Raw genomic sequence first — 27,964 nt, forward strand, 5'->3', positions numbered from 1 at the left:
CCCGTGAGCCATGGCCGCTGAGCCTGTGCGTCCGGAGCCTATGCTCCGCAATGGGAGAGGCCACAACAGTGAGAGGCCCGCGTACCACAAAAAAAAAAAAAAGAGTCGCTTGTGTGTTTGGGTAGAAAAAGGAAGGGACAGGTCTAACGTCTGGGCGGCGCCAGAAGAATGCCCACGTCTTCCCTCTCTGCCCCTCATTCCCTGGCATCCCCACCCCACCCCCGGGTCACGCAGAGAGGCTAGAATGACACAGCTGCAAGATTTTAATCTTTCATCAACTTATTGAGTTTTCTTCCTCCTGAGCTGCCCCCACGGTCCCTGGCCTGTTCCTCCCGGAGGCAGATGTGCCCGATGCTGGGCCCACCCACCTGGTGAGCGCGCGCCACCAGCCTCGCACAGCTCTCCTCGTGCCCCCCGCTCTTTGTTACCACCTCCGGATCCAGGTGCCCTTCCGGGAGCTGGCGCAGCCAGGCGAGGCGGGTGCGGGCTGCGGCATCCCCTCGGGCTCGCAGCCCTCTCTCCCTGCCCCCGCAGGGCGCACTCGCCACCCAGCATGGTACCCGTCAGCACCCGCACCCTCCTCAGGTCCCCTGGGTGGTTCCCTGCGCCAACACCGTGGGCCCAAAAGAAGGACTCGTCCAGACGGCAGGCCTCCCGGGGGAAATGGACCTCAAAAACCTTCCTGTCGGTGAAAGCGGCTCCTGGTGGGTTGTCGGCGGCGTAGGGGCTCGTTTTCCGCGCGCCCGAGGCCTTGCGGCTGTCGTTCGGTGCATGGTAGGAGAGCGGGTGGTAGAACAGGAACGGTCTGCAGAGGATCGGGTCCCTCTGGGCCAGGAGGCTGCGGGAGTGAGGGGGGAGCCTGGCCTGGAGAAGAGGAGGAGGAAGTGGGCCAGCGCCGGGGGTCCCCGCTGCAGAAGAGCTTGTCCAGGAAGCCCAGGTTGGGGAACTCCAGCAGCGCCCGGGGCTGGGACCCCAGGGTGTCCACTGCCCACCGAGCGTGGCTGATGAAGCTGGGGGCGCACAAGGCTTCGTCCTCCGGCAGCGGGAAGCAGTCCGAGCGCTTCGTGGCGAAGCTCATGGGGAAGGCGTGGCCCGCGGTCCGCTGGGGGTCCAGCTCCCGCCTAGAGGCCCCCGGCCCGACGCCGCCCTCGGGGGGACAGGCCTCCGGCGGGCCGCGGGGTCTGTGGGCCGGAGAGGCTGGCAACGTGGAGGCCGGTCTCCCTGAGCCAGGCCAGGCCCGCGCCCGCCAGGCGGCCCGGCACCTCCGAGGAGGCGCGGAACGCGGGAGCGGCCGGGGCCGCGAGGAGGTGCGGCGCGGTCAGCGTGCAGGCAGGCGGGGGGCTCTGCGGGACCGGCTCTCTTCCCGCCCTCGCTGCCCGGCCGCTGCCCACCCCAGCGGGCGTCGAGGCTCAGGTCCTCGCTAGCGAGGTGTGGGCCTTAGTCTGGCAACATCGCCCCGTTTGGACGCTTATGAGAAATGCAGAATCTAGTGAAGCAGAGCCTGCATTCTAACAAGGTCACCAGGTGCCTGAGCTGGGGTGCTGCGTTCCCACGGGCCCCCGAGGCTTCTTTGAGCTGGAATTCTGTGGCACATGGTTTAAGTGTTCAATAGATATTAGATTAAAAAAAAAAAGTTTGGCTGTGCCACTCGACTTGTGGGACCTTCGTTCCGCGACCAGGGATCAAATCCGTGCCCTGGGCAGTGAAAGTGCCGAGTCCTGACCACTGGACCGTCAGGGAAGTCCTAATATTAGCCGTTTTTATAGTCATTATCATTCCTTTGATTTTACCCAGCTCATCTTCCCAAAGCTCTCCTTTAAAGAAGACCTACAGATAAAGCCCTTCTCCTGGGAGTCAGGAGCCCGAGACTATGGTCTCAGCTCTGCCACCGACTATGTGGCCTCCGGTGGGTCCCCGTGCCCCTGAGCGTAACACTGGGTGAACTGGACACGTGGCCCGAAGGCCCCCCGCCCCCGGGGTTCTCTCACGCAGTGATCCACCCTCCTGGAGCGGCCACGCTACCGCTTCCCTTCTTCCCTCTCCACACAAAGGCCTTCGCAGGGAGAGGACTGTCTGCCAGGCCCCCTGCCCTCCCGCCCCACCCCCCGCCGGGTCCCTTCTTCTCTGGATGCTCCCGCCCCCCTGGGGAACCCACTCCCCTCCGTGGAACTCACTCTTCTTTCTCTGCTGGAGTTTTTCCAAATATTTGAAGGTGAGACTCTGCCAGTCTTCTAGTGGCTCCAGATCCTTCCTTCTATAACTGTGGCCTTGGCAGAGGCAACGCCTGGTCCTCCTCTCATAAAAAGAACAGGGTTTGGCCTCTAGTGCTTTCCCATGAGCCTTTCCAGGAAAAGAGAGGCTCAGTCTCCCCAGAGCAAGCCCAGCACATTCTCAGGATGTCTGACCACCAGCCAGAGTATCCAGGGCTCCAGCAGTATCTGCTGTCTTCCTTACCTTAACAAATATGGGGGACAATGCAGCTTCTCTGTGGACCAGTGGGTCCAGCCAGGTCCGCACCCCAACCCCCTCGGAGCCTCCTGCTCTCCAGCGAGAGAGGTACAGGGCATTTCCGAGCTCTACCTGTCCACGCCCACCACACACCCTTAATGCCCGCACTGAGAGCAAGCTTGCTCCTGGGCCTTCATTGGCCATCCTGTTCTGCTCAGCTTCCATTTCCCTGGGGACTTTCAGAGTGAACAAGAGCCACAGGAACCCGGCGCCCACCAAGGTAACGCAGCAGCGCCGGACGGAACCCTGCGTGGCAGCTCCTACAGCAAGAGGGCAGGAGGGCGCCAGGATGGCAGGGGGCGCTCCCTGGTCCACGCCTCCACCTCCCCGACTCCTGGGAGCCTGGCCCTCCCGACAGCCCTATTCCAGCCTTCCTCTCACCGTGGTGAACTCACTTCCCACGCCCGCCTTTCCGTCTGACCTGGGAACCTGAGCCTTCTTCCTGGCCTCGAGAGGGGAGGCCACCTGTCCCGGGACGTTTGCTGCCTTCTCTTTATAGGTTTGTCTGGAGATTCCACTTCCCCAGGGCTCTCCCTGCTCAAATGGTTAACAGTCTGCTGGGCCTTCAGTGATGAGGGCCGTTTATCTTACAAAGATGGTCACCACCCACCCCTACTTTTTTAAACAAAAGTCAATTTATTAAAATAGCTGAACTTGAAGTGTTGCTAAGTGCTAAGCAATTTGGTGCCTTTCTTACTTCTCGTAAAGGGCGTCCTTAATTTATCCCCATCCTTAATCTCATTCACAGACCTTGATTGGAAATGATTCTGGGACTTCCCTGGTGGCGCAGTGGTTAAGAATCCGCCTGCCAATGCAGGGGACACGGGTTCGATCCCTGGTCCGGGAAGATGCCACATGCCACGGAGCAACTAAGCCCGTGCGCCGCAACTACTGAGCCCGCGCTCTAGAGCCCATGCTCCGCAACAAAAAAAGAACATGCTTCTGTTAACTCAGAGTAAAAAAAAAAAAATCCTTTTTTGAGTGTTGGGCTGCTGGAATTCGGGCTGGCTCAGAGGCTGCTCTTTCCCTGGTAGTGTCTTTTCTCCAGAGAGAATGTGTTTTTCTGATTGTTTCTAAATGATCAGAGGAAAGGCTCTGACACACCTTGTCTCCCACTCTTGGTCATTTGTCTGCCTAGTCAGGTCACAAAAGAAAAGTAACCGTAGTAATTTCTGTGCTCCCAAGGCTATACTATCTTCTAATGTCCCCATTTTCACGGTTCCCTGCCAGTTTAGTATTTTGGTAGAGGTTACCCTGCTTCCCTCCCTTAACCATTTAGCTTTTTGATAAGAGTTGCAAAAACAGTACTAATATACAGTAGGATGGCTTAAACCTTCCTTACCTGGTTTCCTTAAGTCAGATAGGTCATTCAGATACAAACCACTACATGTAACAGAAATAGGCTTTTTTCTAGAACATAAATACATGGACACATATACTGACTGAATAAAAGGCTCTACAACTATAGCCGGAGAAATTCGCCCTCAGGGGACCAGCCCTGTTCCCTGCCCCTCCTGTGCGGTTTACCTGTCGCACGGGCCGCACTGCCCTCGCTCAGCCCTGAGTGTGACAGGCTCCTGGGAGACCAGCAGAGACAGAGAGGAGGAGCTGGGGTGCTGAGGACCAGCCTTGAGCTAAGCTCCCTCTGTGATGTTGCTCTGTGTCCTGCCACCTGTCCCATCGTCAGCGCTGCACCAGGCCAGGACTTACCTGAGAAGCACGGAACTGCCCCCCAGCACGCCCTCCCTCTACCCCATCCCTCCTGCCCTCCGGGGTTGGCTCCCGACTTGCATTCCCTTTCACCTTCTGACTTCGTCACCCCTGCAATTACCCTTTTGCACTTCTGCAAGTTGCCGCTTCTCCCGCCCTACCCTACTGGACCGTTCCCGTCACTGTAAAAAGGACATCTACTCTCTTCCGGTGGGTAAAAAAAAGCAGAAAGCAAATCCCTCCCTGAATTCACGTTCTCTCCAAATCCTGCCCCGTCCCTCTGCAGCCCTCAAGAGCAACAGCCCTGGAAAGCTGTGTCGTGCTCATCAGTCTCACTTGGCTGCCATCTCCTCCCCGAGCCACCCTTCCTGTGCAGCGCTCACCAGCCGGGCCCTCCTTCTCTGTCCGGCTCTTTCCCCGGCTCCTCCTCTTCCCAGCAGTGACTGTCGGAGCGCTCCAGGGTTCTGACCCAGTCCCGTGGCTTTAAGTGCTGTGTACATTACAGGCGTGTGCGTACACGGGGGTACATGCATACACACATAAGGTGTGTGTACATCTACATACATCCTTTCATATATACGTACGTTTCATATATACGCGCACGCGCACACACACAGACACACACACACATGCAAACACTGAGAACTCCTAGGGCTGATCTTACCTCCAGCTTTGGCCTCTGTCCTGAGCTCCAAATTACCTGACTCTTCACCACCTCCTTTTGGATAACAGGTATCTTAATTTTAACAGAGCCAAATAGAATTATAGACTCTTCCTATTTCCCAAATCTTTTCCTCCCCAAGTTTTCCCCATCTCAGTGAGTAGCAGCACCATTTTTACAGCTACTCATGGAAAAAATCCTCAATGCCTCTCTCTCCTTAACACTCCATGTTCAATCTCCTCAGTCCTGTTATATTTTCCTCCAAAGTGCATCTGGAATATGACCCTTCCTCTCCATCTCTGCTGCTACAACCCAAGTCCACACCACCATCTCCTGCCTGGACCACTGCCACCACCTAACGGGCCCCTCCCCTCCACACTTGATCTCCTGCCACCTTCCCTCCACGCGGCAAAGAGGTCTTTTACATTGTAGACCAAGTGATATCCCTTCGCGAACTCCAGACCACAGCCTCCTAGGTCCTGCCTGACTGGCCATCTGTCTCTTTGACTCCATCTCCCGGCGCCCCCTCCCCACCCCTCCTCCCCCGGCTATTTGGGGGAGGGAGCATCCCTGGGACAAACCAAGCTCTTTCTCAACTCAGGCCTCTGCATTTGGTCTTCTTCTGAGAACTTTCCTCCAGAGACGATCTTTCTCTGGCCTCCAGTCATTGTGGCTAAAGTCCCCTCTCGCCACCTCTCCCGTCCTCCCGTTGCGCTACCATGTATTCTATTTTCCTTAGCATTTCTTTCTACCAGAAACTATCCTCCTTGTATGTGTCGCTGTCTGTCTCTATCCACTAGGCTGATGGCCCGACCTTTGTTTTATTCAATGCCACATCCACAGCACCTCGCGCAGTACCTGGCCCAGAGAGCGAGCTCAACAAGTATGTATTAAGTCACTAGTTATCAGGATTATGCGATCTGGTGAGTGGTCATCTATCTCTTCCACAAACATGTGCTAGGGGCCAGAGACACAGCAGTGCCAGGAGGGCCGGGCAGTACAACAGAGGAGGGCAAGACATGGGTAATGGTTACGAGCTCAGATTCTCGACTCAGACTCGGGCCAGAATGTGGTTCTGCTAAACTTACTGGCCATGTGATCTTGGCCAAATGACTCAGTCTCTCTGAGCCCCAGTTCCTCACCTAGAAACTAAAGATAACGATGGCTACTCTCGGGTGTTCTTATGAGGATGAGGAGAAATCATCCACAGGAGAATGCCTAGCATACAGCAAGTACTCAATAAATGTCAGCACTTTTGTGCCAACAATGACTGTTTTTCAAACACGGAGACCAGCACGGCCTTCCTTTCTGTCATTTTTTTTTTCTTTCTTTCTGTCATAATTGAGAGGCCCATCTCCCTTTATTCCTAAATCCCCACCCGAATTCTTACTTTTAGACTCTTAAACAGACGCACAGCACTTTGAGAACGCTTCCGCAGCTTAGCACCTGATTCGCACTCCTCTGAGGGCTTTAGAGGGGGCAAGCAGTGGAGGAAGAGCGGAAAATACGTAGTTTTTAACTGAAGCACAGTGGACATAAGATGAAAAGAAATACTAAGCAAGCCCTGGCAGGCCCCACGGCAGCAGCGCAGATCTGGGTGAGCCGCCTGAGATGCTGGGCCTGTGGCCATGGTGTGTCCCAGATGTGGGCTCCAGACTTCGCTGGAAGTTAGAGCTCCCCTTCCAGCCTAGAAGCATGAGCTTGGCCCCCGGCGGGGAGGTAGGTAATGGGCAGGAGCTCACCTGTCCCTCCAGCATCTCTCTCTGGTGCTCCCTTGGTAACCACTGCTCTCCCTGAAGGTCAGCAAACACACCACCCCACCAGCCTCTCCAGGGAGGTGGCTCCACCCAAAACACACTCGGACCACGAGCACGTCTGGTTGGCCCACACACTGTTTTTCAGAAATTTGATTGAAGACTGAACATCTAAAAATTAGGAGAGATTGTATAAATAATTAGACTTCTGGCTTCTCTTGAAAAATTGCCACTTGCTGCCACCCTGGCCTGAGCAGTGATGGCCCCGGTAGCCGGACGTGCATTCTCTTCCTCGGAGTCCACCTGGCTGGTTTCTCTCATTTCTTTCTGTCCCCTGAAGGCATCTGAGTTTTTGGCCTCTGCTCTAAGTCAGGTCTTGGAAGACTTGAAGACTATGCTAGGTCCTGGTCTTATACTGAGCGCCTGAAAAGATGGGGCACAAAGTGACCCCTTGAGTTGAAGGGCTGTGGGCAGAGGTAGGAGGGAAATGAATAGGATTGCAGCCAAGTGAATAATAATAAACAGTACAAAGCAGCCCGAAGAGATAAGCAATAGCGATTGATCTTGCATGTGACGTGGACAGCATTCTGGAGGATGTAGGGAAAACATGGCAAGGAGCAATGGCCAAACCTTGAGGTGAGGTGGGTGTGAAGAAACTACTGCAGCTACGTCTTCTTGAAAGCCACCGAACAACAGGAAAAACTAACCTCCAAGCAGCATTTTTCCAACTGAGGGTCAGAATCCATAACAGGTTAGAAAAACAACCTCATGGGTTTCACCCGGCATGGGCATCACTGTATAAGGGCAAGTATTGTTTTGTGAAACCGTTAGAATGTAAGCGAAGGTACTACAGATGACAGTCCAGAAAGTGTGAAACCATCGTGGCTTAGAGGAGAGAGAATGGACACATGTTGGCAGCTGCAGGGCCAGCTGGTGGTCAGATTTGGGATGGAGGTTCCATGTCCTCTTTCCTCAGCTTGGCGTTCAGGGAAGATCACAGGCTCCAGTGTTCTCATTCCAGTCCTAGCTCTGTTGTCACCTGTGTGATTTTGCCCAATAAACTCTTCTGAGTCTCAGTTTCTCCACTTGAAAGATGGTGACAGTATCACCCATCTACTTCACAGGGTTGGTATGTCCGAGAGCCTGTGAATTACTTCCGGCCGCTGGCGTGGTCTCATTCCCGGTTGCACAGTATCTCTAGGTGCTCCGATAGCATCCCTTCCTGCCAGGGGAGAGAAGAAACGGACTCGGCGTTAGGATTTTGTGTCAGACCCTGTGCCGGACACGTGACAGGATTTGGTTGAACACTGGATTTCAAATGAGCACGGTGGGTTCGGGAGCGCTCTGGGAAGTTCAGATATAATTAGCGTAGAAGTCCTTTTATTCCTGTTGCAAGACTTTCATCCCGGATGCAGAGAATTTCAAACATTCCAACCATCCAAGGCCCTAGAGCATGCTGAGAGGGGTCCTCAGTCCAGAGACCTTCCTTAAGGGTGACGGTGGCGGCTGCAGTGTGAACAGGGAACTTGAGTTCTTCTCTCTGCCTCTCAGCTTTCCCCAGCAGAGTCCAGAACCTCCAAACTGGCCCAACCTGAATGGGAGGAAACACCCCGAAGGGAGTGTGGGTAACGCTGCTGCCCGCCCCACCCCTATGGGCAGGGCTGGCGGCACCAGGACTGAGGCTCCCTGGGGAGGGACCCACACACCCAGGTAAACCAAAGTCCTGATCCTGGATCCCTTTGGCCTGAGTCAGAGAGAAGGGGTCCCAGGACTGGAGAGAAAGAGCAGATGGGGAGGAGGAAGAGGTATTACCAGGTGCCTCCCCAGGCCCAGCTTCCCAGGGACAGACGCCCAGGCATGAGACCCTTGTCTCCGCGGGGGTTGATCTGCAAGGGCAGCCCCCATAGCTGTGGCTGGGGCAGAACCAGAAGCACAGAAGTCCCACCCAAGTGACGTCCAGCAGAGCAGAAGGGGTTGGTAGTTCCAGGGAAATAAGCAGGGCAGGGGAGCTGTGGAATGTCAGGGGCGCATCCCAGTGCGTGGGCTCCCGCCGCCTCTCACTGATCTGTTGTGAGACCTCTTCCTGCTTCCGCTGGGCAACCAGATTCTTCTCCTTGTCCGGTCCAAAACTCCATCCTCGGCCAGACAGAGCCACAGACACGAAAGGCCACTTCCCTTCCCCTTCAACAAACATGTGGAGCTCCTACCACGTGCCTGGTCCCGGGCTGGAAACCGTGACTCTCTCCCTCCAGCGGTTTACAATCCGGTGGAGACCCCTGCCTGTGTAGGGCAAGAGGGCAGGGACGACAGTGGAAAAAGACAAGCGCCTGGTTAAAGGCACAGGAATAGAGAGACCTCGTGGGAGTGCACAAAATAAATAAAGCAAAACACGGAGGCCACCAAGGCGGCAGCTCATCCTGAGATCTCAAGGTCTGTGGGTCTGTCTCCACAGGAGACATCTGACACCAAGCATTCCAGGGCCCCCAAAGGCGTGGGAGAGGACGACAGTGGACTAGAGGGAGGAGCCGAGCGAGCTGGGTCGTGAGAAGGCCAAGGAAAGGCCTGTGCGTCGGTGAAATTAGGGGAAAGGAGAGGAGAGAGGAGGTCCAACAGCGTTGGGGAGGGATGGGCTCTGTGGAAGTGACGCCGCGCAGAGTACGGGGGCCGCGCAGAGGGCAGGCGCACGCCCACCCCGCGCGCCAGGAAAGCGGCCGGAGGCGGCGGCGACCTCGCGGCGAGAGCTGCCCTCCACGTGCGCTACGTGCCGCGCGGACCGCCCCCTTCGCGGCCTCCGGGGAGCCGGCCTCCCCGCTCCCGGAGCCCAGTCCGGAGGTGGGCGCGGGACCAGGTCGCCCCCCGGTTTGCGAGTCTGCGGCGCCCGGAAGGAACGCGGGGGCGCCCCATCACTGGGCGGCCGGCCCGCGGTGCAGGATGCATGCAGAGCCGGGGGCGCGAGCCTGGGTGGGGTCGAGCAGGCTGTTCGGGAGGCCTGGGGGCTGAGCGGGCAGGAGGAGGATAGAGACCCCAGAGACGTGTGCGAGGCTCCGGGGCCGCACACAGGCGGCGGCTGGAGACGGAGCCCGGCGGGGCGGGGTGTCGTCCCGGGTGAGGAGGGGTTCCTGGAGACGTGGCACCCGGACTGGGCTCGGTTACCCTCCGGCCGCCAGCACTGCCACCCACCGGCCCCGGCCGCGACGCCGACCCGCCCCTGCCTCACTGCCAGAGGCCCTGAGACTCGGACCTCCGGCCGAGAGCGCACCCCAGCCACTTAGGGAGCCCGGCGGCCGCGGAGCAGACAATGAGGCGCGTGCCCCGCCCCCGAGCGCCGCGCCGGCCGGCCAATCAGCGCCCACGCCGGCCGGCCAATCAGCGCCCGCGGCCGGGCTCTTTAAAAAAAGAAGGACCGGCGCGGCGCCGCTGTCAGCTGGCTGGATCCCTCCGCGCATGTAAACACACATCATAAAGGGCCGGGAGCGCCTCCGCATTCCCGCGGAAGGAGCACTCTTTCCCAGAGCATCTCTATGGTCCCTCGCCGGCCGGCGGTCGACCCTCTCTTAGCCTCACGACGCGTCCGCGGGGAGCCGACATCCGCTGCGCCGTCTGGAGCCACGAAATCCCGTGGCTGGGGTCGCTACCGGAAGTTGGGGACGCGAGGCGGGGAGGAACGGGGGCGGCCCGGGGGCAGCTGGGCACTGGAGAGTTTTCCGTGGGTTCGCTGTCCTGCATCTCGGTCGTAATCCGTACGTGTCTAGAGTTTTCCTCAAAGTTATGCCTACCTGGCTTGGCGGATGCCAATGCTAAATGTGAAAATAGTCTTATCATCGCTCCTAGGAAAGAGCACATGACAGGAAATCAAGTCCAGCGAGACCCTCTAGAGCACAGACTGCCCATGGCAAAAAGCAACAACGAGGATTTTTTTCTCCCCAACATTTTACTGTGAAAAAACTTGAAAGATTCAGCAAAGTTAAAAGAATTTTTTGCAGCCGACTCCTCTATCCCCCGCACCTAGATTATAACTCGTTATCTCATATACTTACACCGATGACTTTTTCTCTACTAGGATGCCAGCTGCCCTTGGCCTCAGTCTCCATTGTGGCTTAGCTAGGTCCCAAAGCCCTAGACAGATAAGGCCTGCCTTCTCGAGAACAAGGACCCTTCGGTTTACTTTAGAGTTTACTGAAGAGGAGCCTTCTCCCCTCGCCGGCCTTTTAGTCGAAGAATCCTCAAGGATGAGACTTCTTTACTCCAGGTAAATCTAAAAGCAGGGCTAGGACTCTGTTGACACCTACCTACGAAGGAGGCCCTGGCAAACAGTCCTTCCATGGGTTTGGCTGCTTTCTGGATAAAAGAGATCTTTTTTAATGTTGAAGTCCTACTTTCTGAGTTCTCTCCCATTTTCTGGGGCAGGACATTACCTGACCCCCCCCCACCACCATGTGTCAAAATTGTTCTTACCTCTTAAAGTGACTGAACCTCTCTGTGCCTTCATGATCTGCTCTGCAAAATGGGGGTAATAGCAGTGCCTCCCAAGCGGGACGGGAGTGAAGCTTCAAGAAGCAAATATACCATTACACACAAGGCATTTACAAGGATGCCTTACACACAGTAAGCATCAGATAAAGAAGGGCTCTCATTCAGGCTAATCACTCCCAGATTTACATCTCCACTTCTGATCTCTCCCCTTCTGATTTATACGCTGAGCCTGTTGGGTATCTCCAACTGTACCAGACACCTCAGACTCAACATGGCCAGAAGTGGACCCACAAGCTCCCTCCCCAGACTGACTTCTTGTTCCCCAGCGATGCCAGCGGCCGCACCCACTCAGGCATGTACCTACACCCGTGAATCGCGCCTCCCCAATTTGTCACTTTTATGCCATTTGCATCCCTCCCTCCTAATGAATAGCACCACTGCCTTAATTCAGGCCCCATCATTCCTCATCTGGAGTATATCAAGGCTCCCACTCTTCTCACATCCAGCTTCGCAGTGTATTGCTAGCGGATCACACTTTCCTGCAACACCCTACATTCCAATAAGTGGAGTCTCCACCACTTGTTAGCCTAGGAATTTGGGCAGATTTCTTGATCAACCTATGCCTCAATGTCCTTATTTGTAAAATGGAAACGAGTTCCTGCCTCGTAGGGTTGCTGTGTATATTAAAGGTTAATCATGAAAGCACGTGGCACAGTGCCTAGGAGATGAAGTGCTCAGAGTGTTAGCTTATTATCTTCTTAACTGTTGTTTTCTCACCTACAGGCTGTTGTCACGTTCAAGCTCTTCCCTCTACCTGGAAAAGCCGCCTCTTCCCCGACACCCTGCGCCCCTCGGGGTCTGACCAGGTGTCCTTGCACTTACACCACGGCGCTTCCCACGGGGCGGGACGGGACGGAGCCTGCACCCGTGGGCCCGGCTTCTCCCCCAGACCCGTAACTTCCCGACGGAGGGAAGGGGCTCTGGCACGTAGTCAGTGGTCAGTGGGTGCCGGCTGGGCTGGACCGTGAGGACGAGCTCCGTCCCCCGGGGGCCGCCCCACCCGGCCTGGGGGCGGGCGCTCAGCACGGGCTGGGTGGGGGTGGGGGTGGGGTGGGACTCCTTTTCCTCGCCGTGGCGGCGGAGGCGCACGGCGTGGCTGGCGCGGCGCGGCGTCGTCGGTCGGTGTCGGAGTCGGAGTCTGAGGAGCCGGATCCGAGGCTGAGGAGGAGGAGGAGGAGAAGGAAGAAGAGGTGGAGGAGAAAGAGAAAAAGAAGGAGAAGGTTTAGGAGGAAGGCCAAGGAACCGAAAGAGGCCGAGAACCGTCGCTCAGCCGCGTCCGCGGCGCCGCGAGGATGGAGGCCCCTGGCCCGCGCCCCGCGCCGGCCCTCGGAGGCCCCGGCCCACTGGGCGAGTTCCTGCCGCCGCCCGAGTGCCCGGTCTTCGAGCCCAGCTGGGAGGAGTTCGCCGACCCTTTCGCCTTCATCCACAAGATTCGGCCCATAGCCGAGCAGACCGGGATCTGCAAGGTGCGGCCGCCGCCGGTGAGTCTCGAGCGGGGCTCGCGGCCGGCCGGCGGGTGGCTGGGCCTCTGCGCGGGGCGCGGGGACAGCGGACGGAGCGCGGCAGGGGTTCGGATCTCGGCGGAGAGACGGCGGCACCGCCAGCACCGGGGTCGCGGCTGTGCGCCGGAGCCCGCGGGGCGGAGGGCGGGTTGGCGTGGAGGCCCGCGGGTGCGGGTACGGCGGGTGCGGGGCGCCGGGGGTGCGGGGTGCGCGCCCCGCGAGTTGTCGCGAGGAGGAAAGTTTTCAATATGGCGGCGGAGCCCCAGGTCCTTTGTGTGGAGGCGGCGGCGGCCCGGGCGGCTTCACCTGGCGCCCCACCCTCCGGCCCTGGGCCCCCCGCCCCGGCCCGGACTCCTGACGGGCCCCCCGGGCCGGGGACTAGGCGGGGCGACGGCGCCAGACGGGGGCACCGCGGGCTGGGCCGAGCGGACGTGCAGAGGGGGCGTGAGCGTGGGGTTTGGGGGGCGGCCTCCCAGAGGTTCCCCGGCCCCCGCCCCGAGAGCTGCCCGTGGCGGGCGGTGTCAGCCCCGAAGGCAGAGGCCGTCCCGCGTCCCGACCCGGAGCGGAGGCCCCCGCGCGCCCCCTGCCCGGGTGGGGGTGAGAGTGGGTGTTCCCGAAACGGTCACCAACGGCTGCAACGTCGGCGGAGAAGCCCGGCCGGCCGCTGCCCCCTCCCCTCCCCTCCCCTCCCCCTTCCCTCCCCGTTCCCTCCCCCTCCTCTCCCGTCATTTCCCCTCCCCTTCCCCCGGCCGCAAACTCCGGACCCCTGGGCTGTGCCCACCTTTCGGACCGGCCGAGGCGGCCTGAGCAGTTGGATGGGCCGGGACCGCTGGCCGGAGGTTTAAGTGCCTTTCCGACAGTTTGAGAAGCTTCTCCCCGCTCCGCCCCCGCTCCCTTGGAGGAAGCCCCCCTCCCGCCCCTTTCTTTCTTAGGCTTGCTCTTTGTAATGACGTTGGAGTTGAGGGGTTCTGTGCGTAACCGCTCAGCCTGGAGAGCTGTGTGGAGGGAGATCCCGACTGAGTCTGTCTGATCCCAAGTCCCCCCTCCCCCCGAATTGAAACGCGGACTCTATATTGGAGTTTTTCTTGGATTAGTTTGAAATGGAGATGAAATACCCGTCTCCGGGAATAACTGGTCAGTTAGGATGGGGGAGATGATTGAGAATAGACGCCTTTCTCTGAAGAAGTAGACAAGGTTGATTGTCGTTGCTGAAGGGAAGTGCGTGTCGGTTGGAGCGCAGAGGCCTGCAGAAGTTGTGCGGTGATTGGGGCCAGGGTTTTAGTTGTGGAAGAATAGGGCATGGACAGGTAGCAGCGGAGCTTTGTGTCCGGCGTTAGGCACGGGGACTATGAATAGTCGGCGTTTGCATCCATGGGCGTCTCTTCTGAAACTAGGCAACTTGAGTAAGTTTTCGGGAGCCCAAATGTGTGCAGTCGGTTCCTGGGGGTGAGTCGTCCTCCATGTTGGTATTGTGGTGCACTAGGGCTGGGGTAAACCCTTTATCTACTTTCTTTTCCTATTCCTTTTGTCGGGTTCTTTTTCTAAAAAGATAGTGTTGCTCTGGTTAGGTTTGGCTACTCATTTCCGCATCTTGGCCAGAATATTAATGGCAAGCCCTGCAAAATGTGTGAGCTTACTGCCTTTCCCCATTCTGAATGTCAGACAGACGTGATGGCCACCATTTTGTATTGAGAGTGGTACTTACTACAGCCGAGGAAGGGTATTAAAGAGGCACAAATAAATAATCCACAAACATAACCAGTGCTCTGTTTTGGAGACCTCCTTTGTGTGGAGGAGGCTTGCTTCCTCCTTTGTTTAACAAACTCCTGTGCCAATTGGAAAGAGTTTGGGAGTATTTCTAGTTGATATAACTGCAAAAAGGGAAACCTTTCCAGAAGTTTTAGCTCTTGAAGTAGGGTCTTGTTGGAACAAAGGGATCTTAAGAGATGGAGATGTAAATAGTCTTTGTTTTAGAAACCGTTTTCTTTTAGAAAGCTAACTGTGAACAAGTGGTTTCATATAGTTGAAATAAAGCAACAACAAACCAAGAGATAAGAAACATTTTCCACGGCGATAGCTATATAATGCCCGTGTTTCTAGATGATTTGTGACCACTCAGTTTTTGGAATACAAGTGACTGTATTAAAATGAGGATTGGGTTTATTGGTATTTTATTTCTCGGAGATAAGGGGAAGAATTATAAAGAATTTCTATTTCCTTTTGTCCTTACTTTTGCATCTTTAATTAATGGTACTTAATGTAGCTTCAATTTATAGCTGCTTCTTGGTGATGGTCCTAAACTGCTTTGCTGTTGAAAACTTGAGGTTCACAGAAATTTGTTTGTGAAAATATAGTAAGATAAATATGATGAAAGGTAATAAAATCAAGAAAGTGTTATTCAGATCCTGAGTTACAAGTTTAAAGAGGGTAGTAAACAAATCTATTTTCAAATAACATCATGTATGTAGGATAACTGGGCTTGTTTCCTGGACTTTTTTTTTTTTTTTTCCAATTTACAATTAATCTGACTTCTGGTTTGTTACCTTTAGAATGCAAATTTTCATTTTTTTCTTGATGTACTTAGATTTCTTTTTAAGTACAAATTATATTTTCCATGTCACTTTGTGGTATTTGGAGATGATTAATTTTAGGGGTGTAACTATTAGGCAAAAAATAGTGGACTGCTCAGTAAATACGTTTCTCAGTCTCTCCAGTTTGATAGGAATACATTTGTTGGCTTCAGTAATTTACTCTGTTGCTCTCAAACATGTAACATTTGGCCATAGATAGGCAGATTTCACAAATTTCTTCTCTGGAGGTGTCCAGACATTAGAGATTTAAGTCAAACCCCAGATGGCACAATAGGCACGTTTTTCAACTTTAACTTCCTGTGGTCGTTAGTTTGATCCCTTAGGCTTCATAGCCAACGTGTAAAACTTTCAAATGTTGTGATACAGTCAGTGTCTTAATCCAGTCAGTGTCGTTGATTGAGCCTGTTGGTTCCGCCCTTAGAACATGAAGGAACTTAAATATACTTCTGTTTGTATGGGGGGAGGTGTGAGTGATACAGAACTCTTGTACTCTCATTCCAGCCCATCAGTCTCCCTAAGGTTAGGTTTGCTTGACTGTGGCCTAACCCTCTCTGTTGTTTTTCCAGTTTCTTTGGTGTCATGAAATTTTTCTCTAGTTGTGATTCCTTGCCACCTTAAACCTTTTAATATTTGGGGGAAAAGCTTATCAATAGAAATATCCTTGAGCAAAGGAAGAACTTTTAATTACTTTTTAAAAATAACAGTTTTGTTTAGACATAATATATTTACCATACAATTCATCAATTTAAAGTGTGCAATTCAGTAGTTTTTAGTATTTTCATGGAGTTTTACAACCATCATCACAATCAGTGTTAGAACATGTTTACCACTCGCAAAAGAAACCCTGTACCCCATTGTAACTAGTTTTTAAAGAGAAATTTACAACTATACCTCTCAAAAGAAGAACTTTTTTTTCTCACTTGGTAGGAGGCTGGATTAAGCCCTACAGTTTTAGTTTGAATGTGTCTGCCTCGAAGTAAAAACAAACTTCATTCGTTGTAGTCTTTGAATGGGTGATTAGCTAAATTTGACTTAGCCAGTGGTAGATTGGTCACACCCACAGACATCCATCTAGCTGTAACTGTTAGTGAACTAATCAACAAGTTAATAATAGACTCTTAGAATGGAATGTGAGTGATATTGCAAATATATGTGACAGCTTAAGGTTTACATCCCCACCCCCACTGGAAAAGTTTCCTTTCCTGTGGTTGTAGGATTTGTTGTAAAACATGCAGTCTAAACCTTTTCTAAAGAGCAAAATGACTAGAGAATTGCCTTTGAAAAGTCTTAATAAATGTTCTGATTTAAAGCTGGGGTGTTGAGTTCATTATTGAGAGACACTGATAAGAAAAATTAGAGAAAATGATCAACCCTCAGTTTCATTCTTTGTCTCTAAGGTCCTTAATTTTCTTTATTTCTGATTGATAGATCAGTAGAAACTCATTTACTTATTTGTTTAGTTTGGGAGACAATAACAAAGTCCAGGATGTTTACAATACTTTAATATAGGCAGACAGAAATCTGCCAGTGAGAGAATTTTCTTTTAGAAAGGCAAAAATATCGTTGTGAACTATTCAATTAAAAAAAAAAAAAAGGAATCTGGTTTATGTGCTGTAAATGAGAGCTTTTTGCAGGCTTTGGTAACCTCTCGTTGTTTTAATTGGGCCACATTAAAGTTTGGTTGTAGAAAAGGATAGAGGGAGACCTCACACCCCCAAATGAAAGTGCTGATTAATTCAGTTCCACGAAGCCTACTTGTGTATCTCTTGGCAAAGGCCATCTATGGGTTTAAAAACCAGTACCTGGAAAGATCTTGCTTTCCTCATTGTACAGTCCTTGCATTGAGCTGGTGGTGTGATTTTTCCTTTCTAAGAGAATTAGATATTCTTGCGCAGATTATGCTAATATACCTGTTTTATGTGTAGAAGATCACTGCAGTCTCAAAAAAAATTTTTTTTAATAATGTGGAATAAATGTTGGGAACTGAAGGACTGACTATACTTTCAGAAATTTCTAAGTTTGGGTCCCTTGAAGAGGAATCATCAGAAGCACACCAGTAAGTCCCTTTGGGGTGAGTGGGTCCGTGCCATATCACTGGGCCACTCTCATTTACTTTAGGTTACTTAAGGTTTGAGAAACTAATAACTGGATTTTAAAATCTGAGTTGTGAGAAACTTGTCTAAGACATGAGAATTGTATGCAGCTTAACAAGGATATCTTAAGTATTTATCAAATGCTGTGTCCTAGCATGGGATTAAAGAGAAAAATGAGATATTACCTTTTTTTTTTTTTTTGAGATATTACCTTTGTATACCTAAAAAAAAATTCTTCTAAAAATGCTTTTTCTGTCATTAACTATTAGATGAGTTCAGTGGTGATTTTGCTTTTTCATCCTCCAAATTTATGAAGACTAATGGGGAGAAGCCACCTCTAGGGCAGTAGGACATTTCTGTTTCATAACTGTGAGATGGAAGAATTTGACTAAATGTATTCTTGTCTTTAAAAAAATTTTTTTAAACATTCAGAATTTTAATTGTAGACCATTCCTCTGAAAGCATCATTGCCATATGCTTTTAGACGTGGCCTAGAGTCATCCCGTCTGTTCCTCTGTTTTATTTCTTTTAATTATTTAAGTTTTCTTTCTGGACTTAGGACCAGTTACTTTGCTCTGCTAGAGCCTTCATTTCCAGGGAATAAATGACATTTTTAAAGTTATGAAAATAATTCAAGCATACACAAAAGGGTAGAGAATATAGTCCCTTTACGTATTTTCCGGGTGTAAGAGGGCGGAGAGCAGAGCAGCAGTGTTGGAATTGAGAGCAAACTAGTGACCTCAGGTGTAGAGAACAACTTGGCTTAGCTTTTATCTTATTCAGGGTGAGTGAGATTTGGGCAATTAGGAATGAGGTTTCTAGCCTTTAGTGAGAGATGGCCACTCTTTGCCTAATCAGGGTGGGGATTGGATTTCTCAGTCTTTCCAGGGCCTTTGTTGCTTTGTGACACGTCTGTTGGAGCCTGTGTGGGAACCTGACGGCTGTGAGGCCAGCTCCTGGATGCAGAGGCGTGGTGGTCGGACGTGGCGCCCATCGCTCCCTTTCCTGCTCTTGGTCCATTTTCCTGTCTGACATCACCTCAGCAGCATAGAGCCGGGAGTCGGGAGTGACCAAGAAGTAGAACGAAGTCCCTCGTGGAAAAGGAGTTTGAAGGAAATGAGAGTCAAAGGGTCTAATGAGTGGCTGGTCAGGATGTTTTTAGGTTCACTTTCCTGTGAAGATGGTGGTTCCACTTCCAGCCTCCATGATGCAGTTCCTGTTTCAGCAGAATTGCTCATGAACATTTAAGTGCCCTCAAATGTTCAAAAGAAGTGATTTAAAAGTCAGGCCATTGAAAAATATTTTCTGTAAATAACCCCTTAAAGTCTAAGCACTCTCCTTCCCAAAATAATAAATAACTTCGTTTTTCAGGAACTAAGTTAAATGTCACTAGGTAGAAGGTGACATAATAAACGGCTTTTTCTAAACTTGTTGATTCCATTTCACTTGGAAATGTTATTTTACAACTGATGTAAATTTTAAGAAATATTTTGCAGGGATAAAAATAAACTTTATCAAGGGGAGTGTGTGGATTTTTATTCTTTCTATTACGTAAAAGGAGTCAGTGTTTCTAAATTTTTTTAAATGAGTGGGTAGAATCTTGAATCTAATACCATCACGACCTTGGACAAAGTCATTGTTTTCCAATGTATGCCTTCTTATCTGCTATAAGGAGATCTGACACTGACTTAGAGCTGTTGTCCAGATTAATTGATGGATTGCAAGGAGCTTAAATTCCAAAGCTTTTACTTGCTCGCTGCTAAGAAGGGTCTGGGGACAGATTTAGAGAGACGAGGGTTAGTGCCAAATACATATCCCTCATTTCTCCTACAGTGAAGGGATTTTTAAAAGTGAAACTTGAAAAGTGAAAAGCCCAACATCAAAACTAGAATATACAAAATGTAAATTCTTCTGTTGGTTTAGATGAAGCTTTTCTGTACCTGGATGTTTTTAAAATTAGTTGAAATAAATTTTTTTCAGGAAGGGCTGTTATAAATTATTTCAGAAAATTTGCAGTATATGTGTGTTATACAGGCAGGAGTTTGTATTTGGTAAGCTTTGTGTTAAGAAGTGTTTAAAATTATTTAATTTCCCCTAGTGTGGGAGGGCTGTGATGCTGTGGAAGCCCTGCAGATGGAGAGCATTATATTTTGTCTAACATAATTTAAATAGTCCCAATTCTTGCCTGAAGGGTTAGTAGATTGTGTCTTTAATAAGTTACTTGTAAAGTGGGGAGAAAAGTGGAAGAGGTGTCAGGGAAAAGGTTTTTTTGGTCTTCAGGACAGAGCCCAATTATATTTTATTCTTTTACTAAGAAGTAGGTAGACTTTTTTTAAAAAATAAAGCTAATTAGAGTTTCTATATGATCATACAAATTTGGATTCACCGCGTTTTTTTGTTCAAATATGTTATGGGATCTCATAACATTGCTTCTTAGGTGGACCTGTATATATTGTATTTCTACTAGTGTGGCTTTTTTGTTGTCTTGAATCAAGCAATTGATTCAATACGGTTTTCTACATGTGTTAAAACACTGTCTAGTGGTGTACATACAAAGTTTTAAAATCTTTAAATGTTGAAAGTGTTTTAGTTTAGTTGCAAGGACTTAGCTAGGCTGAGCTTCTCTTCCCAGCTATGTTCCTTGTGTGGCCCTAGGCAGACTTTTGTGCATTCCTACATTAATTCTTGCCACCTCACAGCTTGATCAAATTGTAGTGTTAGAGAACTAAGTTTAAACCCGAGTGTGTTTTCAGCAGTTGGCTGGAGCTTTTGTTAAGCGTGTGTTCCTATGAGGCGTACAGATACCTGAACATGGCCGTCTACTCCACTGCTAACTCCAGAGACAAAGAACAAATCCTGTCAAAACCACATAATTTCAAGGTCTTTAAGGCAAGATCCTCCCAATTTTCTCTGCGGTTGTACCAACTCATCATTTGGTGATATTTAAACCAGATGGGAACATGTCATCCTTGCCAGGCTTTAACTTGGACAGGGAGAGTGAGATCTCTTAGGATTTGTACTCTGGTGTCTTTTTATTTGTGGGACAGGGGGTGAGGCCATGGAGATGAGCATGGTCTAGAAAGAGAATTTGGGGACTATAACCTCCATTTTGTGAAATTCCAGATATTCCAAGCTTTTTCCTCTCCCAGAGAGGCTCTTATCCAACATTTTGGACAAAGTGAGAACAGCCACCAGATTTTCCAGCGGAAGGAAGGCTGGCTTCGGGGATTTGTGTAGGGTGTGAAGTTTTTTTTGTTTTTTTTTTTTGCGGTACGCGGGCTTCTCACCGCTGCAGCCTCTCCCGTTGCAGAGCACAGGCTCCGAACGTGCAGGCTCAGCGGCCATGGCCGCTCCGCGGCATGTGGGATCTTCCCGGACCGGGGCACGAACCCACATCCCCTGCATCGGCAGGCGGACTCTCAACCACTGCGCCACCAGGGAAGCCCGAGTTTGGGGTTTTTAAAGATTGTACTTAATGGCAGCCCATTCTTCTGGGTGCCTTTCTATAAATACATCCTTGACTTATGTTAATAGATAATTGCTCATCATATTTTTTTTGAGGGGAACAGGGTTGTTTTTTTTTTTTTTTTTGGGGGGGGAACAGGGTTTAAAATTTGACTTAGGATCCAAGGTAGTTTGTTTCTGGTGGTTGGTATTAGCTAGCTAGGACATGAAAACTTGCAGAGAATAGGGATTTCATGGAATAATCTTGGAACAGGAATCCAAACATTTGGCTTCTGGTGTGTGTTCCATTATCTTCATGTTATCCTTGAGCTTCCAGCCTTGAGGTTGGATTTTCAAGGTTTTATTCCATTAACCTGCCTTTTTTTGTTTGTTTTAATACATTTATTTATTTATTTATTTTTGGCTGCCTTGTGCTGTGCGCGGGCTTTCTCTGGTTGCCGCGAGTGGGGCTACTCTTCACTTACATGTGCGGGCTTCTCATTTTGGTGGCTTCTCTTGTTGCGGAGCCACAGGCTCTAGGCGCATGGGCTTCAGTAGCTGTGGCATGTGGGCTCAGTAGTTGTGGCTCACGGGCTCTAGAGTGCAGGCTCAGTAGTTGTGGCGCACGGGCTTAGTTGCTCCATGGCATGTGGTATTCTTCCCAGAGCAGGGCTCGAACCTGTGCCCACTGCATTGGCAGGTGGATTCTTAACCACTGCGCCACCAGGGAAGCCCTAACCTGCCTTTTAAAATGAGGATGGGGCTTCCCTGGTGGCGCAGTGGTTGGGAGTCCGCCTGCCGATGCAGGGGACGCGGGTTCGTGCCCCGGTCCGGGAGGATCCCGCGTGCCGCGGAGCGGCTGGGCCCGTGAGCCGTGGCCACTGGGCCTGCGCGTCCAGAGCCTGTGCTCCGCAGCGGGAGAGGCCACAACAGTGAGGGGCCCGCATATCGCAAAAAAAAAAATAATAATAAATAAATAAAATGAGGATGATTCTGGCCCTGCTTTACATGATGAGGCATAAAGAGGTAAGTAAACATGCTCAAGGTCACCTGACTACGAAGTGGAGGAGCCTGATATGAGCCCACACAGTACTCTTAAGTGTTATTTATATTGCCTGTATCCACATGAAATTGGGATTACATGAGACAGCAGATGGAAAATTATGAATCTTTTAATTCTTCTTTTTTTATTTTGAAGTGTAGTTGATTTACAATATTGTGTTAGTTTCAGGTGTACAGCAAGGTAGTTCAGTTATATATATACTTGTTCAGATAATTTTCCATTATAGGTTATTACAAGCTATTGAATATTGCTCCCTGTGTTATGCAGTAAATCCTTGTTGCTTATCCATTCTATATATAGTAGTTTGTATCTGTTGATCCCATACTCCTAATTTGTCCCTCCCTGACCCTCCCTTTCCCCCTTGGTACCCCTAAGTTTGTTTTCTATGTCTGTGAGTCTGTTTCTGTGTTGTACATAGATTTATTGCTGTTATCTTTTAGATTCCACATATAAGTGATATCATATATTTGTCTTTGATTTACCTCACTCAGTATGATAATTTTTAGGTCCATCCATGTTGCTGCAAATGGCATCATTTCATTCTTTTTTATGCTGCGTAATAATCCATTGTATATATGTACCACATCTTTATCCATTCATCTGTTGATGGACACTTAGGTTTGCTTCCATGTCTTGGCTGTTGTTAATAGTGCTGCTATGAACATTGGGGTGCATGTAGCTTTTCAAAGTGTGGTTTTCTCCAGATACAGGCCCAGGAGTGGGATTGCTGGATCCTATGGTAACTCTGTTTTTAGTTTTTTAGGAACCTCCATACTGTTCTCCATAGTGGCTGCACCAATTTACATTCCCACCAACAGTGTAGGAGGGTTCCCTTTTCCCTTTTGTTAACTTAGTTCTTGCTGCGGAGGTAGGATTTTTTTTTCCCCCTGTGCTGTGCGGCTTGCGGGATCTTAGTTTGCTGACCAGGGAGTGAACTGAACCCGGGCCCACGGCACTGAAAGCGCCAAGTCCTAACCACTGGACTGCCAACAAATTTCAAGGACAATTTTATAGATAAGGAAGCTGTGCTGAGAGATGTTAAATGACTTGTCGAAGGTGACACAGCTTTTAAAGGACAAATTGGGGAATTCCAAACTGGCTTTTTACTTCCAAGTTCAGTGTTCTTCTTTCTAGTATGTGGTGGCCAGTGGCTCCTTTCATAGATCCCAGAAATTAGCTGGGCTTTTTGGGAAGGAGAGTGTGATCTTTCTTTGCTTCTTTCTGGTTATCCTAATGCACTGCAGGAAAATCAGAACTAGAAAGCTGCCCTTATGTGATACCAAAGTACAGTACCATTTTGTTTTGTCTGTTATAGTTGTCTGTAAAATGTAATTATAAAATTTTAAGTAAACCATGTGCCCTTATTTTTTAACTTATCAATATGTATGAGCTTGGCCATTCCATAAACTTTTGGTTGGTTGGCTCATTTGTGTGGAAACTCCTGGCTTGTCAATTTCAGTGACCACTTAGCTTCAATTGGAAGACTATGGAAGAAGCTCCTCTGGCCATTGGAAAGCTCAGCTAGGTTTGAGAACTACTAGTTTAGGTTATTCCCTGATGAGGTTTAGGCAGTTGTTAATATAAGGAATTTTCTTACCTGTTGACTTTGAATTAATAGAAATTCTCAGCTCTACTACAAGAAACTAAGGAATCCTTTCTGTCAGCTCCGGTGAATGAAGAAATGAGTTGGGTCCTTGGAGTTGGTTATGGGTTCAATTCAGTACATTTATTGATATGTCAGTAAGTGCCAGGAATTGTGTTAAGGTTCTGCAGTTTACAACTTTGACTTAAAGGAACTCATAGTCTGCTGGTGAGAAAGATCAGTATTTAGATTATATAGTAGGATGTGTGCAGGTAATGGAAATTGTATACAGAATGGTTGAAGATATTAGGGTTAGGGGGATATGGAGGTGGGTGGAACGTGAGGAGAGGGGGCTGCCTAGGAGTATCTGGGAACGCATCAGGTTAGGGCAGGGTTAGGGAGGAAAGGTTAGGGAGGAAGGAAATAGGAGTGTAGAGTGAGGAAGGCGGATCATGCGAACTCTCAGAAACACGAACATCTAAGGAATAAAGAGGATCTAGTTGGAGGCCGCAGGAAATGTGCTGGGAAGCCAAGGAGAGAAAACAGCCGGTTTGTTGAGCCTGTATTTCAGACTTGCATGACTTCTTGGTGACGATTTTCTTAAGTCTCAACTGTAGACACAGCTGTAAAATCCTCTATTTAAAATCTGGGAAAGTAGGTAATAGAAGAGTTTTTATAGTGTGTCCCATTGATACCAGGCAGCCATTCAAATGAGGACCACCAGTTTTATCAGGCTGGAACTTCCTCATATTTTAGGTTAAAATTGGTCATCTTTTAAATCAAATTGATAATTATTATTTTTGGCCATGCCGCATGGCTTGCAGGATCTTAGTTCCCCCACCAGGGATCGAACCTGGGCCCTGGCAATGAAAGTGCTGAGTCCTAACCACTGGACCTCCAGGGGATTCCCCAAACTGATTATTAAATGTGGTAATAAATGTGAAAGAAATAAGGTAGTGCTCTCTCTAAAACAATAACACTGAGATACATTATAAATTTAAGAGTTTTGGACATGAGATTTATTTATCTACCATCCTAAATTGAGCTTGCCTGTGTAATAGTACACCCTTTTATCTTTCATACAGGAGATCAAGCCTTGAGGCATGGTCAGAATTAAAGTATGCTGAATAGACTGTCAGGTTGCCCCTGTGTAAATGAGAGATGACTGGTAGTGGGGTAAGCAGAGCAGCTTCCTAGCAATTCCAGTTCAGGCTCAGGCTTCAGTCTTTTACTTCAGGTGTGGCTATTAGGGATCATATGTGTTCTAAACTTACTTCCACTTTTATTGCTAGACATATAGCTAATGTATCTTAATTGCAGCAGGACTGAAGAGCTGTTAAATATTTGCTTTTAGTGAAATGTATGGCTTACTATTTGTTTCTTTTGTTTGTTTTTTTAGTGCAGTTGCAAATGTGTCTTGAGATGGAACATCAAAGAAAACAAAAATTTAGTATCTTTTCTGAGGCTCAGGCTGATTTTTAGTGTCACTACTGTCCCTTTCCTGACTTTGATTTTGAATCTCCAGGAGTGACTACCAGTTTGTAAAGTACTAAAGCTGTAGAGCAGCAAGTGTTTACAGATCTGATGAGGTCTTAAAGTTAAGGTGTGGGATGTTTAACTTTCCCTGCCCTTGGTGCCCAGGTAGGTTTGGATGTTGCTGAGTGAAGGTTGAGGCGGCAGAGGTCAACCTCGTTCCTAAACCCCTTCCCCGACAAATCTTTTTTTTTTTTTTTTTTTTTTGACAAATCATTAAAAAAATATGTATTTATTTTTGGTTGCATTGGGTCTTCGTTGCTGCACACAGGCTTTCTCTAGTTGTGGCAAGCAGGGGCTACTCTTCGTTGCAGTATGCAGGCTTCTCGTTGCGGTGGCTTCTCTTGTTGTGGAGCATGGGCTCTAGGCATGTGGCCTTCAGTAGCTGTGGCATACAGGCTGAGTAGTTGTGGCTTGTGGGCTCTAGAGTGCAGGTTCAGTAGTTGTGGCGTATGGGCTTAGTTGCTTCATGGCATGTGGGATCTTCCTGGACCAGGGTTCAAACCCATGTCCTCTGCATTGGCAGGTGGATTCTTAACCACTGCGCCACCAGGGAAGCCTGACAAATCATTTTTTGAACCTTTCTGAAGTATGTAATCTTTTCTTAACTTTAGCAGTCTCAGTTTTCTGCCAGAAAACTGCCTTTTCCTCACTGGGATCCTAGGTATGAAAGAAAACAATCAAAACTACTTACTAAATAATTTCCTTGCAAGGGGAACCGCGGCACTGTAGCTACTTGACCATAATATGGTTTGGTGTAGGCATATTGAAGTAACGTTTGCACCAGTTATAATTGCTGTAAGGGAGAAGGATCTGAAATTTCTTCTGGACTCATTCAGTGACCATAAGATGTCTGTGAATGACCTGAAATGAATAATGCTTTCCTGTTAACTTTTCATGATTGACCATCATGTTGTCAGCCCATTTAAGTGGAAGATGATTTGTTCTAGGGATTTAGCTTTCTTAGGGTCCTTCCTTGTGAATTTTATAATTTTTTTAAAAAATAAATTTATTTATTTATTTATTTGGCTGCATTGGGTCTTCGTTGCTGCTCGCAGGCTTTCTCTTGTTGTGGCGAGCAGGGGCTACTCTTTGTTGTGGTGTGTGGGCTTCTCATTGCGGTGGCTTCTCTTGTTGCAGAGCACGGACTCTAGGTGCGTGGTCTTCAGTAGTTGTGGCACGAGGGCTCAGTAGTTGTGACTCACAGGCTCTAGAGTGCAGGCTCAGTAGTTGTGGCGCACGGGCTTAGTTGCTCCGTGGCATGTGGGGTCTTCCTGGCCCAGGGCTTGAACCCGTGTCCCCTGCATTGGCAGGTGGATTTTTAACCACTGCGCCACTAGGGAAGCCCCCTCTGTGAATTTTAAAGGATACTTCCATGATAGGCTTGATGAGACTTTGGGGATATGCCAAAAATCTGTGTGAATCACTCCAGGTAACTTTGGTAGTTATCTATTAAGGACATTTTGGAAGAGTAAGATGGCCTCCATGTGATCTAGTTATTCCCTCTTACTGTTTATAAACCACATTGTACTTACCTTGTTCCTACAGGCGGCCCTGGGAGGAAACTTTCTTTGAGGTTTGAGAAGCAGTATCAGTGGGAGGACTGTTTTATATATCAGTATTTTCATATGGCTCTAACAGTAATAAATTGAGTCATTTAGAGGCCGTGTAAATACAGATGATCATTTCCAAGCTTTATTAAAAGTGGTGGAAAAGGAACTTATTGGGACTAATCCTTAATAAGTAAACACCATGACATGCCTCTATGTATGTATTTATTTGTTTATTTTTGGCTGTGCTGGGTCATAGTTGCGGCACATGGGATCTTACATTGCAGCATGCGGGTTTAATTGCCCCACGGCATGTGGGGTCTTAGTTCCCCAACCAAGGATCGAACCCACATCCTTTGCATTGAAAGACAGATTCTTAACCACTGGACCACCAGGGAAGTCCCGACATGTCTCTTTTTTACTGGTATATTTTCATTTACTAATAGATGGTCTGTGCTTTGCCTTCCCAAATACTTAATATTCAGAAATTAAAACATTCTTTTAAACGAGAAGTTGTGTAAAACTGAAAACTGGCTTTTACCAAGCCCCATCTATAGGAGTTAAAACTTTAACAAATGTTCTTATTCCTTGGTGCTTATTATCTTTTTTTTTTTTTTTTTTTTTTTTTTTTTTTCGGTACGCGGGCCTCTCACTGTTGTGGCCTCTCCCATTGTGGAGCACAGGCTCTGGATGCACAGGCTCAGCAGCCATGGCTCACGGGCCCAGCCGCTCTGCGGCATGTGGGATCTTCCCAGATTGGGGCACGAACCCGTGTCCCCTGCATCGGCACCCACTGTGCCACCAGAGAAGCCCGGTGCTTATTATCTTAGTACAACTGTCAAAAGTCCGTATATGTTTGCAAATGATTGCATTGGCATTTTCAGGTTCTTTTTGGTGGTAGGACTTTAGGGAAGACTGGGTTGCCATATAGCTTTTCTAAAAACGTTGGCATTACAGACAGTTCAAGAAATCATTGTTAGTGAATGGAGAAAACACTTGAAGGGGCTGCTTTTAAAATCTGTGTGGACAGGGGCTTCCCTGGTGGCGTAGTGGTTGAGAGTCCGCCTGCCGATGCAGGGGATACAGGTTTGTGCCCCGGTCCAGGAAGATCCCACATGCCGCTGAGCGGCTGGGCCCGTGAGCCATGGCCGCTGAGCCTGTGTGTCCGGAGCCTGTGCTCCGCAACGGGAGAGGCCACAGCAGTGAGAGGTCCGCGTATCGCCAAAAAAAAAAAAAAAAAAAATCTGTGTGGACAGAGTTCTTTGGAGGGGCAGATTGGATGGGGAACCCTGTAGGGGTCTGTTAGGGCAGTTGTTTCCAAGGTTTGGGCTGAGGACTCTTGGGAGAGTTCACAGGACCTTTTCAGCAGGTCCACGGGAACTTCCTCTTTTCAGCTAAATGTTTATCTGTGACCAGCTTTTCTTCATATATTCTTAACCA

At 49.4% G+C, this 27,964-nt stretch overlaps 1 protein-coding gene, 1 long non-coding RNA gene and 1 pseudogene across 9 annotated transcripts in view; 1 reads left to right on the forward strand and 2 right to left on the reverse strand.

Annotated features, from left to right (window-relative positions):
- Window positions 1–245: 245 nt before the first annotated feature.
- LOC131753797 (alpha-1,3-mannosyl-glycoprotein 4-beta-N-acetylglucosaminyltransferase-like protein MGAT4E) lies at window positions 246–1,210 on the reverse strand (annotated as a pseudogene).
- A 1,575-nt stretch (window positions 1,211–2,785) lies between these two features.
- On the reverse strand, window positions 2,786–13,519 carry LOC136793618 (uncharacterized). Of its 7 annotated transcripts, none has more exons than XR_010839198.1 (3): window positions 13,450–13,519; window positions 11,089–12,324; window positions 2,786–10,971 (listed from the first exon to the last, which is right to left on the reverse strand). It is a non-coding gene; the product is annotated as an uncharacterized lncRNA (long non-coding RNA). The 7 variants fall into 7 exon arrangements; XR_010839207.1 differs by lacking the exon at window positions 13,450–13,519 and having other exon boundaries at window positions 11,089–11,180; window positions 11,989–12,571; XR_010839205.1 differs by lacking the exon at window positions 13,450–13,519 and having other exon boundaries at window positions 11,089–11,180; window positions 11,884–12,571.
- KDM5B (lysine demethylase 5B) overlaps window positions 12,230–27,964 on the forward strand; it is an 80,596-nt gene continuing 64,861 nt past the window's right edge. The window contains exon 1 of one of the 2 annotated variants that reach the window (XM_059059087.2): window positions 12,230–12,647. In XM_059059087.2, the coding sequence (XP_058915070.1) occupies window positions 12,459–12,647 (189 nt within the window). In that variant the 5' untranslated portion in view covers window positions 12,230–12,458. The remainder of the gene's footprint in view (window positions 12,648–27,964) is intronic. The other variant, XM_067026521.1, reaches the window with a different exon arrangement.

The sequence above is a fragment of the Kogia breviceps genome, chromosome 1 (assembly GCF_026419965.1).
Source record: "Kogia breviceps isolate mKogBre1 chromosome 1, mKogBre1 haplotype 1, whole genome shotgun sequence".
NCBI classification, from domain to species: Eukaryota; Metazoa; Chordata; class Mammalia; order Artiodactyla; family Physeteridae; genus Kogia; species Kogia breviceps.